The following is a 15,488-nucleotide window of genomic DNA, read 5'->3' on the forward strand; positions in this document are numbered from 1 at the left end:
ACTGGAGGAAGAGGCATATGGGCTTAGCATCGGGGGTTTTGGGTATGCTGTTTCTGTGTGTGTCTGCTGCTCTTTCACCCCTGCTTTTCCCATATTATAGTTAAAATAGTAAATGCCAAAATTGGGAATGAGTAACAGGAGAAGGGAGCTCTTATTAGCTGCTAAGAAATACACAGAAGAGGATGGGTCCAACCCAGCTCTGAGTGACTGAAGGCCTGGCTGCTGTCAACATGCAGTGTTGGAGGTACATGTGGGGCTGAGTGAACTTTGGGAGGGGTTCCTGCAACATGAATGGCCTGCACTTTGGCAGTTGTTTTACATGTTCTATGCAAAGTCTCCTTTCTAACCTCTTAATCTTCTGAATGGTTTTGGTTTGTTTTTTTTTTCAACATGACTACTTTGGAGATAAAAGTTGAACTGTTAGTTTTGCATATTAGGTGCCAGAAACTCTATTTTTGTATTTGGATGTGTTAAGTACTCAGGTGCTCATTAAAAAAGGGTTATTGTTTTCATTATTCAGGCAGTAAACAAAGCTGATCTTGAGGAAGATTGACTTCCATTTATCTTGATATTTAGCTTTTCAGCACTCACAGTTCTGGTGTTCCTCTGCATTGATCTAGTATTCTCAATGCTTTTTCCCCAGCTGAACTGTTCTGCTCAGTTTTGATGGTTCAGAAATCAGTGCCTCTTTCCCTCTCCTTCCAAAAGTTGTGTTGGTTGAGTGCTGTTCCAGTCTGATTGGTGCTGTGTCCTGTCTGCTCTCAGCCACTGCTGGGTCTGGAGACTTCTCTGGTACCTGATGTGCTGCCTTCTGCTTTTGTCACAGCCTCCAAGTTCTCCTTGCAGGTAAATGTCAGTTTCCCTGCTGAGCCTGTCGGGTTCAGTCGTGTGCCTTCACTGTCTGTAGGTCAGGGAGTGCCCTTGCACTGCAGTGATGTTCCTGGCTGGAGCACAAGCACAGCATGGATGGAGATCTATTGAAATAAAACATTTCTATTTGTGCAGGAGGGTTCTTCTCTCTGGAGTGTTTTTTTCCAGGGGACTCCTTAACAACCTCTGTTAAGGAACAAAAGGTTGACATTCATGTCATCAAAATTCTGCTGACAGAAAGTGAGAATTCCCAGGAGGCAAAGTGAGGAATTGCCATTGCAGGGGAGCCTTGGTGCAAAAAATGTGAATTAACCCAGTCACTTCCCAAGAATCAATAAAATTAGCTGATTGGAGTGAGTGTCACAGATCTTCAGCACCTCATTTCTGCTGTAGCTGGGTCCTGGCAGCTGGTTCTGGCAGAGTGGCTGTGGGTGGAAACAAAGCTGTGCCTCTGCTACCTTTGTCTCTTTCAGAGCTGGGCACCGAGCCCAGTGCACGTACAGAGGGACAAAAACAACAGAACGAGTAGCTGAATCATGCTAAAATTTGATTTCTAGATGCTGCACAAGTCCTTTTTTCTGAAATTTAAAAGGGGAGAGGGATGTCTTTGTTTTTTTTGGTTGGTGAGATTCTTTTGGGATTTTGTTTTTTAACTGAAAGCAATGCTGAACTCTGCAGCTGGCATGATTCTAACAATGTTAAATATATGAGCATTAGCCATAGGCATGGCAGAATTGATTCAGCAGTCATGGAAGGCCACTGTGCTCTTTTTGCCTGTCGTTACCAATTTGCTGAACACATGTTGGAAAATGGCCACTCCTCAAATGAGCCAAAGTGAACCTAGAAGTGTAAGGAATGCTAAGCTGTTAACCTTTTGAGGCAAACTTACCTGCTGCTTCTGGCTGGAATATCAGCAATGCAAAATTGTTTGTGTTTTGTGTCTGTTTTCTAGGTGTTTTCTCTAGTTTCATATATGATACTTTGTTTGTTTGAGAACTGCTTATAAGCACATTGCTTCATTTTGTGGAAGTGGGAACAAACTGGAAGGCTGTAGGGAACTGTTGGCTGGTTCTGAGGAGGTGCTGCTGGATGAATCCATGTTCATGAATCCATGTTCTTTATGCTGATGTTTACAGCTGCTACTTTTGCTTTCTTAGTATTTTGCTGATAGTATTGGTCTCCTGCTAAGATGCAGTGGAGGCTTTGCAGTTCACATGGTTAGAAACTGATATGTGTGTTAGTGATGGTGCTTCGGGCTTTGGTGTGGATTTCTGCTCAGACTATAATGCTCAGTAAATGGAGCACAAAAAATGAGTGAAGCCAAGTGCTATATACAGAACAGCACACAAAAGGCCATTCAGAAAGGAACACGACTACTTGTTTAAGCCTGTGGGTAAATTTGTCTTTAACTGCAGTAAGTGATGAGCACATGTTTCGAGCTGTGCCAGAAAGTTTGTTTTTCCACTAACCATAACTCCTTTGATTTTTGTAGGTTTCATGCATAAATTTAAATCTGTCCTTTAGTACCCTCCTGAATAAAGGCTGGTGTTATATTATGGTGATTAACAGAACAGCTTGTTTACAGAATCATACATTACTCAAGAGGACTCAAGTCCTCTGGAGCTCTAGTCCAATCCCCTCTGCTCACCCAGGTCAGAGCAAGTTGCTCAGGCCTTTTAGTATCTCCAGGGATGGGCACTACATTTTTTTGTAGATAACCTGTCCCAGTCTGTGACCAGCCTCACAGAAAGTGTTTCCTTGTTGTCCTCCATTCTGCTTCCACTTACTTCCTCTGTTTGCATATCTAAATATCCCAATGCCATTTTTGTCTTTTTAAACCTGCTGGACTTTGCTTGGTTCAATTTGTGCCTAAGATTTTCAACAGACTGTTTTTATGGAAGTAACTGCTCCTTCCTTTTGCTGTCTGAAAACAAATAATGAAAAGCAGTAACAAAGAAACTTGGAAAGGATGAGAGATTAATTTATTGACCTGTGCAGAGCATATTGTGAAATAGATTTATTTGAGCAATGGTGACCCCCCCCATACAGTTTTCTAGTTGGCCTCACATAGCTATACAAGGAAACAAACATCAGGGAGTTTTTTCTTCTGGTTTTTCACAGAGTTGTCATGAAAAATACTGGGCTGAGACCAGGCAGCAATGGCATTTTGACCTAGGGGGGGATGTCCAGTAGCTGTGTGCATCCACATCTTAATTGCTGTATTCTTTGTCCAAGCTAGAGAGCTGCTCATGGGAGTTGTGTGAGATAATAATCCCCTTGTGTGTGGCAGTTATTGTAAATGATCTTTAAAGCTTTCAAGCAGAGGAAGATAAATAGAGGAGTGCTGATAAGCTGGATGTTGCTGTGTTACAGTAGAGCTCTGTGCTTAGCCTGAACCCTGTGCTTTCCTTCCATCGCTCCCATCTGATCAGTTGTGCTCCAGGATGCAGGAGAGAGGGGCAACAGCTCAGGGGATCATCACTGCACTGCTGGGCTCCCCAGTACTCAGAGAGACAGAGATTTGCTGGAGAGAGTCCAACAAAGGGATAGTCAGGGTATGGAGAGCTTGAGAGAGCTGGGTCTGTCCACCCTGGGGAACCATCTCAGGGGGATCTTGCCCATGTGTAAAAATTCCCGACTGGGTAAATGTTGGAGACTTCTTGGTGGTATCCAGTGGAAGGACAAGTGGCCATGGGCACAAAGGAGATAGAGGAAATTCCTATGTTTAAATAAACATTTTAAAAGTGTTGGGTTGGGTTTTTTTTTCCCTGTCAGAGTAGTAAAACACTAGAACAGATTAAAACACCTGCCTTTTGAGGTGTTCCAAATTTACCAGAAATTGTTCTTGCCCTTTCTCCCTGGGATTAGGGGTGGAGCCTGCAGTGCAGTGAGCAGCCAGGGCAGTGCTGTCCCTGTGCTGTGATAACCTTGTTTGTGGTGCAGGCAGCAGCTCTGCAGTTGCTGTCAGGGCTCTCCACCTGCACAGTGGGACCAGTGCTGGTCCTCACCAACAACCACATCTTGACCTCTCTCCCTTCCAATGTCTGGGTGTGCAGAATACATGGACTGAGGAGGTTTTATCTCTGTTCAAGTTCCCTGTGGCAGAATAAAAAAGGCCACATATGAAAAATGAAGAAGAAGTGATTTAGAGACAGCTGGAATTGCTATTAATCTTATTTGTAGTTCTGCATCTGAAAATAGTTAATGCTGGCTGTTTCAGAAGCAGCATCTTGTCACATTTTTAAAAATCAAATTTGATGATATTGCCTTATTTTTCACAATGTAAACTTTGGGAGAACTTTTAAATACAAAATACAAAAATCGGGCGACTGCTGGGTCAATATTGTCTCTTTAAGGCTGGGCTAAGGGCAGCCTGGGACATCCCATGGATTCAGCATTACTGGTGGTGCCTCAGTGCTACTTCAGTGACCCTTTGTGCAAGGAGGAGTTTACCCAAGGTCCCTGAAACCCTTGTGTGCTCTTCCGTGGAGGTGGATGCTGATGGGAACTGCCAGGATGCACCTGCAGCTGCCGTGCCTTCCATCCCAGGAGCTGGAGGAGGTGAGCAAGGAGAGCAGTGTGTGCTCCTGCAGAGCTGAATGCTCACCCGAGGGTGCCCTCCTGGGCAGGGCAGTGCTTTGGCACTCTTCCCATCCCCCGGGCTGTGCCCGTCCATCGGGGATCGGTCAGCAGAGGGCAGCCCTTTAACACCAGGGCTCCGCAGCCCAAGGACCAGCTCCGTGCTGCCCAGCTGGAGCAGCCTCCCTCCACAGCCTGGAGAAGCCAACAAGTGGCTGCTAATGACAGTGCCACTGCCACCTCTAGCCATGGGTGACAGGGCATGTGGCTCCCGGGCTTAATGACAGTGCCACTGCCACCTCTAGCCATGGGTGACACGGCATGTGGCTCCTGGAGAGGAGCAGCCAGAGCTGAGGTGTCTGACCAGCTGCTCCTGCCATACCTGGCCTCGCACAGTGTTTGTCTCTCCTGTGACCTCCCAGATTTCCCCTGAGCACAGCAGCAGTGCTGGCTGGCTGCATGTGCAGCTCAGGAGTGATGGCTGATCAAAATACCCAAGCACTTCATTTGCCCCTTGCTTTGGCAGAAGGCACAAGATGCACAAAATTTGTTGGACCTGGGGCAGTCTGTGCCTTGGCTTTGCTATCACTAGGAGTCAGTGTGCAGATACCATTCTAAGGATGCTTTCAGATTTGTTTGTTTGTTTGTTTTTTAATTTTGAAGTACTTGAAATACATTCAAACATCACAGCTGTATCTCACAGGAATTTTGAAGCTGGGAAATAGAAGATGTAATGGCATCTTCATAATCCTCCTCCTGCCCAGCAAAAAAAAGCACATCTGGATCTGGGTGACTGAGTCTGGCAGGTTCCCTGCAGGAATGCAGGACCCTCCCCAGTGCAGTGAAACTCTTGGTTAATCACCTGCTTCAATTAACCACATTGGTAAGTGGTTTTTTTGGGACAGGCTCATGTGCAGGTGCTAGTAAGGCCCACAGATAACCACTGAAAGCAGTGAAAAATTGGATTATTGGCTGATAATATCAAGTGCCTTTTATCTTGGATGGCTTGAGACATTAAATCCTGAGCCTGCCACTAACCCTTCAGTACCTTTGGTAGGTTTGTGGAGCTGGGTCAGGTTCCAGACCTATGTATGGTTCCAGACCTTATGTCAGCATCAGCTGCACTGACAGATATTTGTCAAAAAAAAAAAAAAAAAGAGATTCTTCTTCAGTGCATCTTCTGTGCTATAGTGCTACTGCTAAGTGGGAAGGATACCACTATCAGTCTAATATGATGTCTTCTGGAAATTTTCTCCTCTGTAGTCTGTGCTGTGCAGCAGAGCTGGGAGCAGGTGTGGCAGCAGAGCTGTTTTGCCCAGGTTGGCTGCACCTTCCAGCCTGTATCCTCACTGGGAACTACAAGCTGCTGCTGCTGCTCACCCTCTGATCACTCAGGCAGGTGTGGGATCAAAATGACATCAGGGACTTCAAGGTTGTAGTCTCAACAAAAAGACAAAGAGATGAAAATATTAGCACATTTGAATCTGTGAGTTCCCCATGCAAACTGAGTTGGAGAAAGTTTTATCTGAGGCAGTGCCACTCCTCAGCACTTCTAAATGCTCCTGTGTGTCCTTGGATGCCTTTCTTGTGCTGATAAACAATTACTGGCCTTTTTTCCTTGTGAAAAAGGAGATGAAAACTACAGTCCTTGCAGGCCTGGGTTGGTCTGTAACAGCACTGCTGTGGCTGCTGTGTCTTGCCTTAACACTTTTTGCGCTTGAGACTCTTCCTCTGATGTTTAGTCTGCCCAAGATGGAATCACAGCTTTCTGCAGGTTGTTTTCATGTGATGTGTCCTTCCCTTTGGTTTTATTTTCCTTTTCATGCTTTGCTTCAAAAGCAGCCTCACTGTTCCCTGGCCTTCCCTGGCTGCTGAGCTCAGGTCAGTGGGATGCTGATGGGCAGCTCTTTGGATGCTGGCACCCAACCAGGCTCATAATCTTAGTGGGAGCCTTTTGCTTCTGTCTAGCTAAGAAATGGAGTGTGTGCTTTAGGGAGGGTTTTATTTCTTGTCAAGTGACCATCCCAGCACTCTCCTCCCCAGACAAACACTCTGGCTCTCAGAGCTGTTCCTAATGTAGCAAATGGAAGGCAGGAATGGCTCTGGCAGAGCTGTTGGCCCCAGTCACTGGTGGGGCTCTCCTGCAGTGCCCAGGCCCCTCTGAGGAGCCACAGGGGCCAGGGGCTGTCCCCAGCAGCCAGCAGGAATAGGGCTACCCTCACTTTGTGACCAGCATCGCTGTGTTACCTGTCCTTTTGTGGCCAGGTGAAGGAGACCTAACAATTTTATTTGCCAGTTCACTGCAGGGGAGTTGCTGTGAGGATTTGAAGTGGCTGATAAAAATCTCTACAAGAACATTCATGGGTGTGGGAATAAGGAAGTGAACCTCACAGTGCTGCTACTGAAATTGTGCATCAAATGCTTTTCATTTAACTTGGGCTCGGAAAAGCTTCATGTTTGTGAAAATGCAAGTTCCTTAACTTGTCAACTTTTTCTATCCTGCATCTAATAGATTTTTGATAATTAACAATAACATTTCAGATTTGTTTTGCCTCTGATGTAAAAACCCAGAGCAATGTTTCATATGAAATGGTGACTGCTGCCCCTTCAGTGAACTCCTAAAAAGCAGAACAATAACTGGCTTGCATGCTTTAGGAGTCACGAATAACATTTTAAATGGTTTGGATCATAATGGCTGTATTCATTGCCCCCTACAGATTGGCTCTCATAATTAAAACTACTTCTCTATAAGTTGTGTGATTTATGGGATGCCTATAATTCCAGTGAGATCCTTGTAGATAGCATTTAATCAGTCATATGGCACACTGCGTGTAAATTCCTATGAATATATGGCAACTCTTTTCAATTCAGTATCTTGCTGTGAAGACACAACACACAAAATAACTAAAAAAAAAAATTAAAGGCTTTAACTAACAAAACAAAGGCTCTCTATTTTAATTTCAAAATTACTATCCTTCCAAGAAGTGCACAGTGACAAAGTAATGAGGAGTAGGAATTGAGTCCTAAGGAATCTTCTCATATCCTTCTTGGTTTTGCAGCTGAGCAAGCAAATGGAATATGATTGTGGCTTCTGTAACCAAAGCAGTTTCCTATAGCAAACTCTATAGGTTGGATATTTTTTCATTTAACCCCAGCTCACAGCTCAGCTGCACACAGCTGTTCCATCCCTTCCCCCCAATGGGATGTGGGGGGAGAATCAGGAGGGTATAAGTGAGGAAACTAAATACAGCTTAACAAGTAAAGCAAAAGTCACTCACACAGGCAAAGCAAAACAAGGAACTCATTCACAACTTCCAGAGCAGACAGGTGTTCAGGCATCCCCAGGACAGCAGAGCTCCCTCACGAGTGATGGTAACTTGGGAAGACACTCTGAATGTCCCCCACTCCCTTCTTCTGACCCTGATTTATACCATCAGCTGATGCCATAGGGTGTGGGGTGTCCCATGGGTCACTCGGGGTGAGCTATCCTGGCCGTGTCCCCTCCCATCTCATTGCTGCAATTTTGGGGTCGGGTGAGGAGCAGAAAAATTCTTGCCTTGACTCTGGGTCAGCGCTGCTCAGTGGTAAGGAGAACATCCCTAATGATCAACACAGTTTTCAGCACAAATCCAAAACACAGCCCGCTGCCCTGGTAAATTGCACCAGCACAGAGATGCTCAGTAGAAAGCTCTTGTCCTGGATCCAGCTTAGCCTTGCAGGAACACTTGGGAGAGCCGGGAGATCCCCAGCCCAAGCTGCCCAGTGCCCCATCCCGCGAGTGCCGTTGTTCTGAAGCTGCAGCCCGCTGCCCTCGGCTGAGCCCCGGCGCGCCGTGCCCTCGCTGGCCGGGTCGCTGCTGCATCCCGCGGTGCCGGGGCACCGGGGCTGTGGCTGTGGTGGGGGTGCACCGGGGCTGTCGCCGTGCTGGGGCGGGCTCCGGGCCACCTGCGGCTGGGACAAAGCGGGCCCGGGCGGGGCGGGACAAAGCGGGGACCCTCCCGGGCCCGCCCCGCGGCTCCGCCCGCCCCGGCCCAGCCGCGCCCGCCCGGCGGCAGCGAGGGAGCGCGAAGGGAGCGCGAAGGGAGCCCGGGGCTCGGCTCGGCTCGGCTCGGATCGGATCATGTCGCCATGTCGGAAGTGAGGAAGTTCACGAAGCGGCTCAGCAAGCCGGGCACGGCGGCCGAGCTGCGGCAGAGCGTGTCGGAGGCGGTGCGCAGCTCCTTCGTCCTGGTGAGCGCGGGCAGCGCCCGGCAGGGGCCGCGCCCCGGCCCCGCTCGGCGCTGCGCGGCAGCGGGAGGAGCCCGGCAGCGCTGGGAGCGGGCAGAGCTGGGCAGGGGATGCGCCGAGAGGAAGAGGAAGAGGGCCTGGAGAAGGGGCAGAGCTGGGTCGGGGCTTGGCAGAGCGGGGGATGCGCAGGGCGCGGCGGGGCAGGGTTTGGGATGAGGAGGGCGCGGCCGGGCGCGGCAGGGGATGCGGATCTGTCTTTGGGGTCCCCTCCGTGTGCGCTGTGCCCTGGCATCCCGCCGACCGCCCCACCTGCGTCCCCGCGCCCCCTGAGCGCTCCGGGCCGGGAGCATCGCAGGGAAGCGGCGCTTGGTCCTGGCGTGGGGCGGCGGCAGCAGGAATTAACGGGAACCGGGGAGTGCCGGGCACCGAGCAAACAGGTAGCGGAGTAACGGGGTGCGGACAGTGTGAAACCGGCACATGGATAGGGCAGGACTGAAGGGCACGGTCGGGCAAGGCGGGAGGCACAGGCGCTGTGAGCCGGGAGCTCGAGAGATCCCGAAAGATCCCGACAGAGCCCGACAGAGCCCGGGCATCGCGCTCAAGGGTCTGGGGTGAAAGTCACGTTCGTGGTCAGAGGCGTTTCATCCCGGCACGTGGGATGCTGCAGCAGGTTGTCTTTGTTGTGCTCACAGCTGTGCAAACGGCAGCGCTGCGCCTCGGGAGGATGCCGGGGTCAGCTCACAGCTTCCCAGGCTTTGTTGGATGTGTTTCACTGGTGCTCATTGAATTACTCTAGCGTGTGATCAACTTTGACCTTGACTTTGATGGAAGAAAGGTTAGGCAATGGGATATGCAGAAAGTGCAGTACAAGTTCAGGAAATAATTCCTATTAGTTCTCTACTATTAGATTGAATGGCATGTGCTGCTAAATAAATTGAGAGGTTTGAACATTTCTTTTAAAAACTGAGTTTTCTTGTAAATTTACAGATTTCTAAGCCTGAAAAAAACCCCATGGTGATAATCTAGCCTGATTTCCTCGTACTAGTTTTTGCTTCCTATGTGCAGTTTTTTGGGGATTCTTATGGGCTTCCATGTGATTTGCTTTCCCTCTTTCATCAACAATACACAGGGACAAAGGCTTTGTACAAGCTGATGGAACTTTTCATTAAAAATAAAATTACACATACAGGACCAGAGGGGCTTTGGTATCCTACATGCAAATGGTTATGTGGCACCCGTGTCAGGTTCTTTTTCTCAGAAGGGGAAGGGATGGGTGGGACTGCAGATGAAGATAAATAAAACCTTGACAGGAACCCAGAGGAGCGTCAGAGTCTGTCAGGCAGCCACTCTTTTTCTGATCCCCTCTAGGGTTTCATTGCCCACACTGTCCCTGCCAACTTCTCTCTCTCTCTGGCAGGCAGATCCCCAGAGCTGCTGTGCTGCCTCGTGTGTTTGCAGCCAGGCACCAGAGGAGGGTGAGGGCAGGTGTTCCTGATCCAGGTCCTGGCAGAGGTTCCTGCTTTCGACAGTTCAGCAGCAGTGGATGAATCCCAGCACTTCTGCATCACTGGGAAGGGCCATAAGGCACTGCAGGGATCAGGGAGGGGGGAAGGAGGTGGCACAAACTTATAGGGCTGCCTCAGATGGCATTTTGACCTTCCTCAGTGATTAAGGATGAGGCTTGCTCCAGCAAAAAGCTGGCTCCCCTCTATCTTCTAGTTTGTCATCTTTGTGAGGAAGAGATGTCTGTGGTTGTTGGGAGGGTACAGAGGGGATCCTGAGAAGTGATGATGGGGAGTGGTGGAGTGAGGCTGGGACTGAGAAGTTACAGTTTCTGATCCTGTTCCCGAGGTGAGCCTCAGTTTTGGTGCTGGTGGTGCTGGGCAGCTGCAGAGCTGTGTGAGCACCTCCCCATCCCATCTGCCCTCTGCTTGCCACAGCCAGTGTGGGGCAGGTGGAAGGGCCCAGCATCAGGACTGTGATCCCTCACCCTGGGGCAGTGCTGAGCTCAAGGAAGCTGAGGGTGGCCAGGGAGTACACGGGGAGTAGGAGCTGGTGTTTGATAACTGGGTGGAGCAGGCTGGCAGCAAGTGATGCTCTGTGTCCCAGGATGTCAGGAACTGGGGCTTTCTGAAGCAGACTGGAGTTGCACTGGAGCCTTTGCCTGGCAGGATGCCATCCTCTTCCTGCATCCTGGACAGAGCAGGGGATGTTGAGTCAATAAAAACTATGTGAATAGTTTAATATTCCCTTGGTCATCTTGTCAAATGCCTTGGCTGTCTGCTTGCCTTGGGGCAATCACAGCTGAAAGCACAGGTATCTCTGGTGGTGAGCATGAAGGGGATGAAGGGGTGGTGAGCAGAGCCAATGCTGCAGGTAGCAGAGCCCACACCTCCATCCCCAGGAGCAGCGGGCACCGTGGGGCTCTCTCAGTGTGTTGGGTGAGCTCAGCACTTTGGGCATTCAGGGCACGCCTCGAGACAAGGAACTGTCTGGAGTAAGAAGCTGTTTGTAGTCAGTGAATGAAATGCTCATAAGAGAAAACATCTCAGGGAGGAAAGCTTTTAATGCCATGGAAGTGGTCAGCTTGTCCAGAGCCACAATTTGTGTGTTTAAGGAGGTGTCTCTCTGGCCAGAAGGGCCGTGTCCAGCCCCAGGAGTGCGATGTCTGGTACGGTGTGGTTACAAGGCTGCTGTCTTGCAGGAGCAGTGAAGCCCATGCCATCTTATTTCTGTTCCTGTTTCTTGATTTATGCCTGTCTAATGCAAGGAGAGTATTTAGGTTGTTGACTTTGGCAGGGCTTTGCTCCTTTGTGCCTGTGGAAGGGAAGCGTTGGATATGGTGGCGGTTGGCAGTGAGGGGAGCCTGTCCCTTTCCAAGGTGTCCTGGAGTCCCTGTGTCCACACTCTGCCCTTTGGACCAGCTGCTAGGATGCAGTTAGAGCTGCTCCTGTCAGGGTAGGCAGAGCTGGAGCCTGCAGCAGTGGAAGTCAGCACAGGCTGTGGAGGGGAGCTCGGGGGTGCTTTGGTCCCTTGTGAAGCATGGGCAAGGATGAAGTGCCTTCACCTGGGGCTCCTGTTCCCTCTTACTGTGCTGTTGTTCCCAGCATCCTGACAGTCATTCTGGCCTTGCATCTCGTTCACAGCCTGTGCAGGGGAGGTCTGGGGAGGAACAGTTCAGCAGGAATCCCTTGAAAGCAGGCACAGCCCTGTGCAGCGCTCTGTGGGAACCCTGCTTCTCTCTGTGCTCCTTTCTGCACAAGGCTGCAGGGCAGATTGTATCAATTTCAGCTTTGAATGGTCCCTGATGTGTGCTACTGATTACAACTAGGGATGAAGTTTTGGCAGGCTAATTGACAAATAATGTCACTGTTTAAATAAACAGACAAATTTAGTGGAGGTGTTTGTTGGCAGGTGGGATAAATGACACACTTGAAAGGTGAAGGGGAATTTTAAGATTAGGTTAAAGAAAGGAGCAGTCAAAGCCCAAGTGTGATAACTTAAACCATTCTTAAGTGAAAGATGACCTGTTGGGGCACCAACAGTAAAATACTGTGTTAGAAGTGCAGCTTCAGAGCCAAAGTGCTGATGGTACCTGGGAGAGACATCTGGGCTAGAGCTGAAAGAGAGCAGCCAGGGACCTTTGGCAGTGGATGGAGATGGGTGATTTTGGCTCAGACCTTCAGTGCAATCTCCCTCCTCCCATCCTCTGATGTTGCTGAGTAATAGTGGGAAAGTTGAGCAGCAAGGAGGAGAACCCTGCCGGGGGGCACTGCTGATGGGGGACCTGGGCAGGTCAGACTCTTGCCAGCAGGATGCACCTGAGTGCTCAGTCCTTGTTCTGATGGCAATGCCTGTGCACCTCTCCTCCACCCCACCTGCAGCCCATGGAGTGCAGTGGGGCATTGCAGAGTTGAGCAGTTTGAGCTCATGTGTGTGAGTGAGATCCTGGCTCTTGTGACACTGCCAGGACAACAGCAAGGGCTCTTCCTTCTGCCTAAGGACCAAATCAGCTGCACTTGTTTGGGTGGATGTGAGACCAAAGCTGAGACACCCTGTGCCTGCCCTGTCTCTCTGGGGTGTGCTCAGCAGCTCTGGGGCCCTGCAGGGAGAGGGGGCTGTGTCTCAACCCAGGGCAGGTTTTCCAGAAGTGTCGTTCTCTGTGTCGTGACAGGGAAATTAAAAGTGTGGGAGGCACAAGATCAGAGCAGCATGCACTTGACAAAACACAGATGATGCATTTTCCCACAGTGCTGCCAAACCCAGTCATCTGGTGGCAATTCTAAGTCTCGCACAATCGCTCTGATTTTCTTTAGACCATTTCTATACAGTTTGACTGAAGATGCATTTACTGCTTTGCCATGAGGATTTTGGAAAGGGTGCAGAGCCAGACTATCTTATCTGAAAAGGAGCAGCTGCAAAAGATTAGCCCACGCTGGGTCAGCCAGGCCAGGGGAGCATCTCTGGGTACCCCCAGGGCACAGCTTGGTGGCACTCACAGGTCTGGGCCAGCAAATGGCAGTGGGAGAGCCTCTGCTTCCAAACAACTGCGTGGATGCTTGCCACCCAGAGGTATTCAGGGCAAGTGTCTGCTCTCTGGGATGTGCTCCCTGAAAGCTCCCTGTGAGAGGGTGGGCAGCGTGCCAGGAGGAGATGGGTTTTGTTTGATCCTGGCTGGGCTGGGCTCCTATGGGTAGCTCAGTTTCAGTCAGACACAAAAAGGAGATATAAAGCTCCTTAATGGTGATAGTAAGGAGGCTTTGACTGGAGGCAAAAAGGCATTTTGTTCTTTCTGTGGGTTTTTTTTTTCAGCTTAAACTATATTATTAGTGTCTTGATTTATGCTCATGCAGAGGAAATCAGCTTTCTGCATAGAATCTTCTTTTAATAAGCAAAATTCACTTTGATCAATGTGAAGCCTGTTTATATGCAGCGTTTGTAGTGATCTTGGCACTCAAGAGAGACAGAATATATGCCTGTTCCCCCGGGGGTAGTCAGCATGCTGTGTTTGCACAATTTACATAGAAAAACAGACATATGTGAGGCACGGGAGGAAATTCTGCCCCTGCCTCAGTGGGCGGGAGCTTTGCTGTTGGTTTAGGCAGGGCAGGTTTGCCTGCTGTGCCTCCAGAGCTGGCCCTGCTGACTCCTGTGGAAGTGTCTGTGGGGAGAATCTTGTTCACAGGGGCTTATCCGAGAAAACACTCAAAGGCATTCTTAAAATTAATCACATGCTTTCCTGAATCAGGGCTCCTGTGCCCTGAGGGGCTGGGTTTAGCCCAGGGCTGGCCAAGTGTGCCAGGGAAGTGGCTGGGTTTGCCCCTCTCTGGGCACACACCAGTGGTGGGGTGGATGAAGGGCACAGCTTGGTGGAGAGGAGCAAGGCTCCAAGTACACCCTGCAGCTGTGTGGGGACAGATCTCTGGCATACCTGCTGCTGATACCCATCCTTAAGAGATGGAGCAGTCCCTTGCTCTTCTGTGCGCTGAGATGTGACTGTTACAGGATGAGCTGCAGTCAGTGTGTCCAGTTCTGGAGGTTTTTGGAGGCAATGACAAGCTTTTGATGGGTGCAAAATCTTATCCTTCCCAAGGCATCATTTAAATGTTTGTGTCCTCCTGTCTGTTATAGGAAAGCTCTGGGAAGAGAAGGAAGCACCCAGCCCTTACATGTGTCTATCTTTTACCACATTTTGCTAGCTGGGGCTTTAGCACTCGCTGGGCAAGGCTGAGGGTGGTTTGTTCTGTGCTGAGGACAATGTCATGGAAATGCAGGTGTCCTTGCACTGGCAGCATCTGCCCCAGCCCACCCCTGTCAGTGCAGAGAAATGCCTGGAACAGATGGTTGGTGGTGGTGCCTGCAGCCACTGCCAGCACTGCAGCTGGGATTTGTGCTGTCAGAATACAGAGAGGGGATGGCTCCTGGGCTTTGTGTCAGCCTGTTCTGCTATCTGGAGATATTTGCAGGTATCTCCCCCAGCACCAGGAGCATTTGAACCAGCAGAACCTGCTGTAGTGTGTAGTGTAGCATTGTTTTCTGTATGCAGCTGGGTGGCTCTTCCATCATTTCACTTAGCCCTCTGCATGCTGATTTATTATCTCTAATGGTGCAAAACTGTACAAAGCTTTTGACATTTCTGTGGCCTGAGAATGGAAGTCAGGGTCACACACAGCAGCTGAGCAGCAGCCAGGCCTGGGGTACACGTGTGCTTCTGCATCCCTGGTTAATTGGCCTCCTCACTCCTGCTTTGTGCAAGGAAGAAAAGAGTAGTTTCTTATACCTTTGTGGCCATTGTTGTCATCTTAAAAATGCTGGAATATGTTTCCCTGTCACCAACTCTTCCATCTCTTTCATTCTCTTAAAAGTACAAATCAAAGCTCTCCTTTGATGGCTCCTCTTTCCTTCAACACAGCCCTGACTTATCTTTACAGCTTTTCCCTGCCTCCTGCTGCTTCTCTAATGGGGTCAGGGCTGCTTGTTCCTGACCCCTTTCTCACCCCTCTCTCTCACTGAAAAGCAGTTTCTTCTCTCCCCTATTAATATCTCCTGTCACAGGACTGTTCCTGGGGAGTGCTTGCATCTGGAAGGAGACTCTGCTGGTCCACAGCATTCCCCACTCCTCCTGCTGCCCCTGGCTCCGTGCTGGGTGACATCCCCACTGCAGCCTGGCCTCTCTGTCCCCTGAGCAAGGACCCTGCAAGGGAGAAATGACACCTCCCCTGTGCAGTGGTGGGAGCTGGTGGTGTCAGAGTGCTGCACATTGCTCTGGAGAGCCATCACAGCCATGTGTGACTGTGTTTTGGCAGTGGCCA

The 15,488-nt window shown here is 49.8% G+C and overlaps 1 protein-coding gene across 3 annotated transcripts in view; it reads left to right on the top strand.

The window, feature by feature from the left end:
• Positions 1–8,495: 8,495 nt before the first annotated feature.
• DOCK11 (dedicator of cytokinesis 11) overlaps positions 8,496–15,488 on the top strand; it is a 75,636-nt gene continuing 68,643 nt past the window's right edge. For all 3 annotated transcript variants that reach the window (XM_030967508.1, XM_030967506.1, XM_030967507.1), the window contains exon 1: positions 8,496–8,679. In XM_030967508.1, coding sequence (XP_030823368.1) covers positions 8,578–8,679 — 102 coding nt within the window. In that variant the 5' untranslated portion in view covers positions 8,496–8,577. The remainder of the gene's footprint in view (positions 8,680–15,488) is intronic.

Source organism: Camarhynchus parvulus, chromosome 4A (assembly GCF_901933205.1).
Source record: "Camarhynchus parvulus chromosome 4A, STF_HiC, whole genome shotgun sequence".
NCBI classification, from domain to species: domain Eukaryota; kingdom Metazoa; phylum Chordata; class Aves; order Passeriformes; family Thraupidae; genus Camarhynchus; species Camarhynchus parvulus.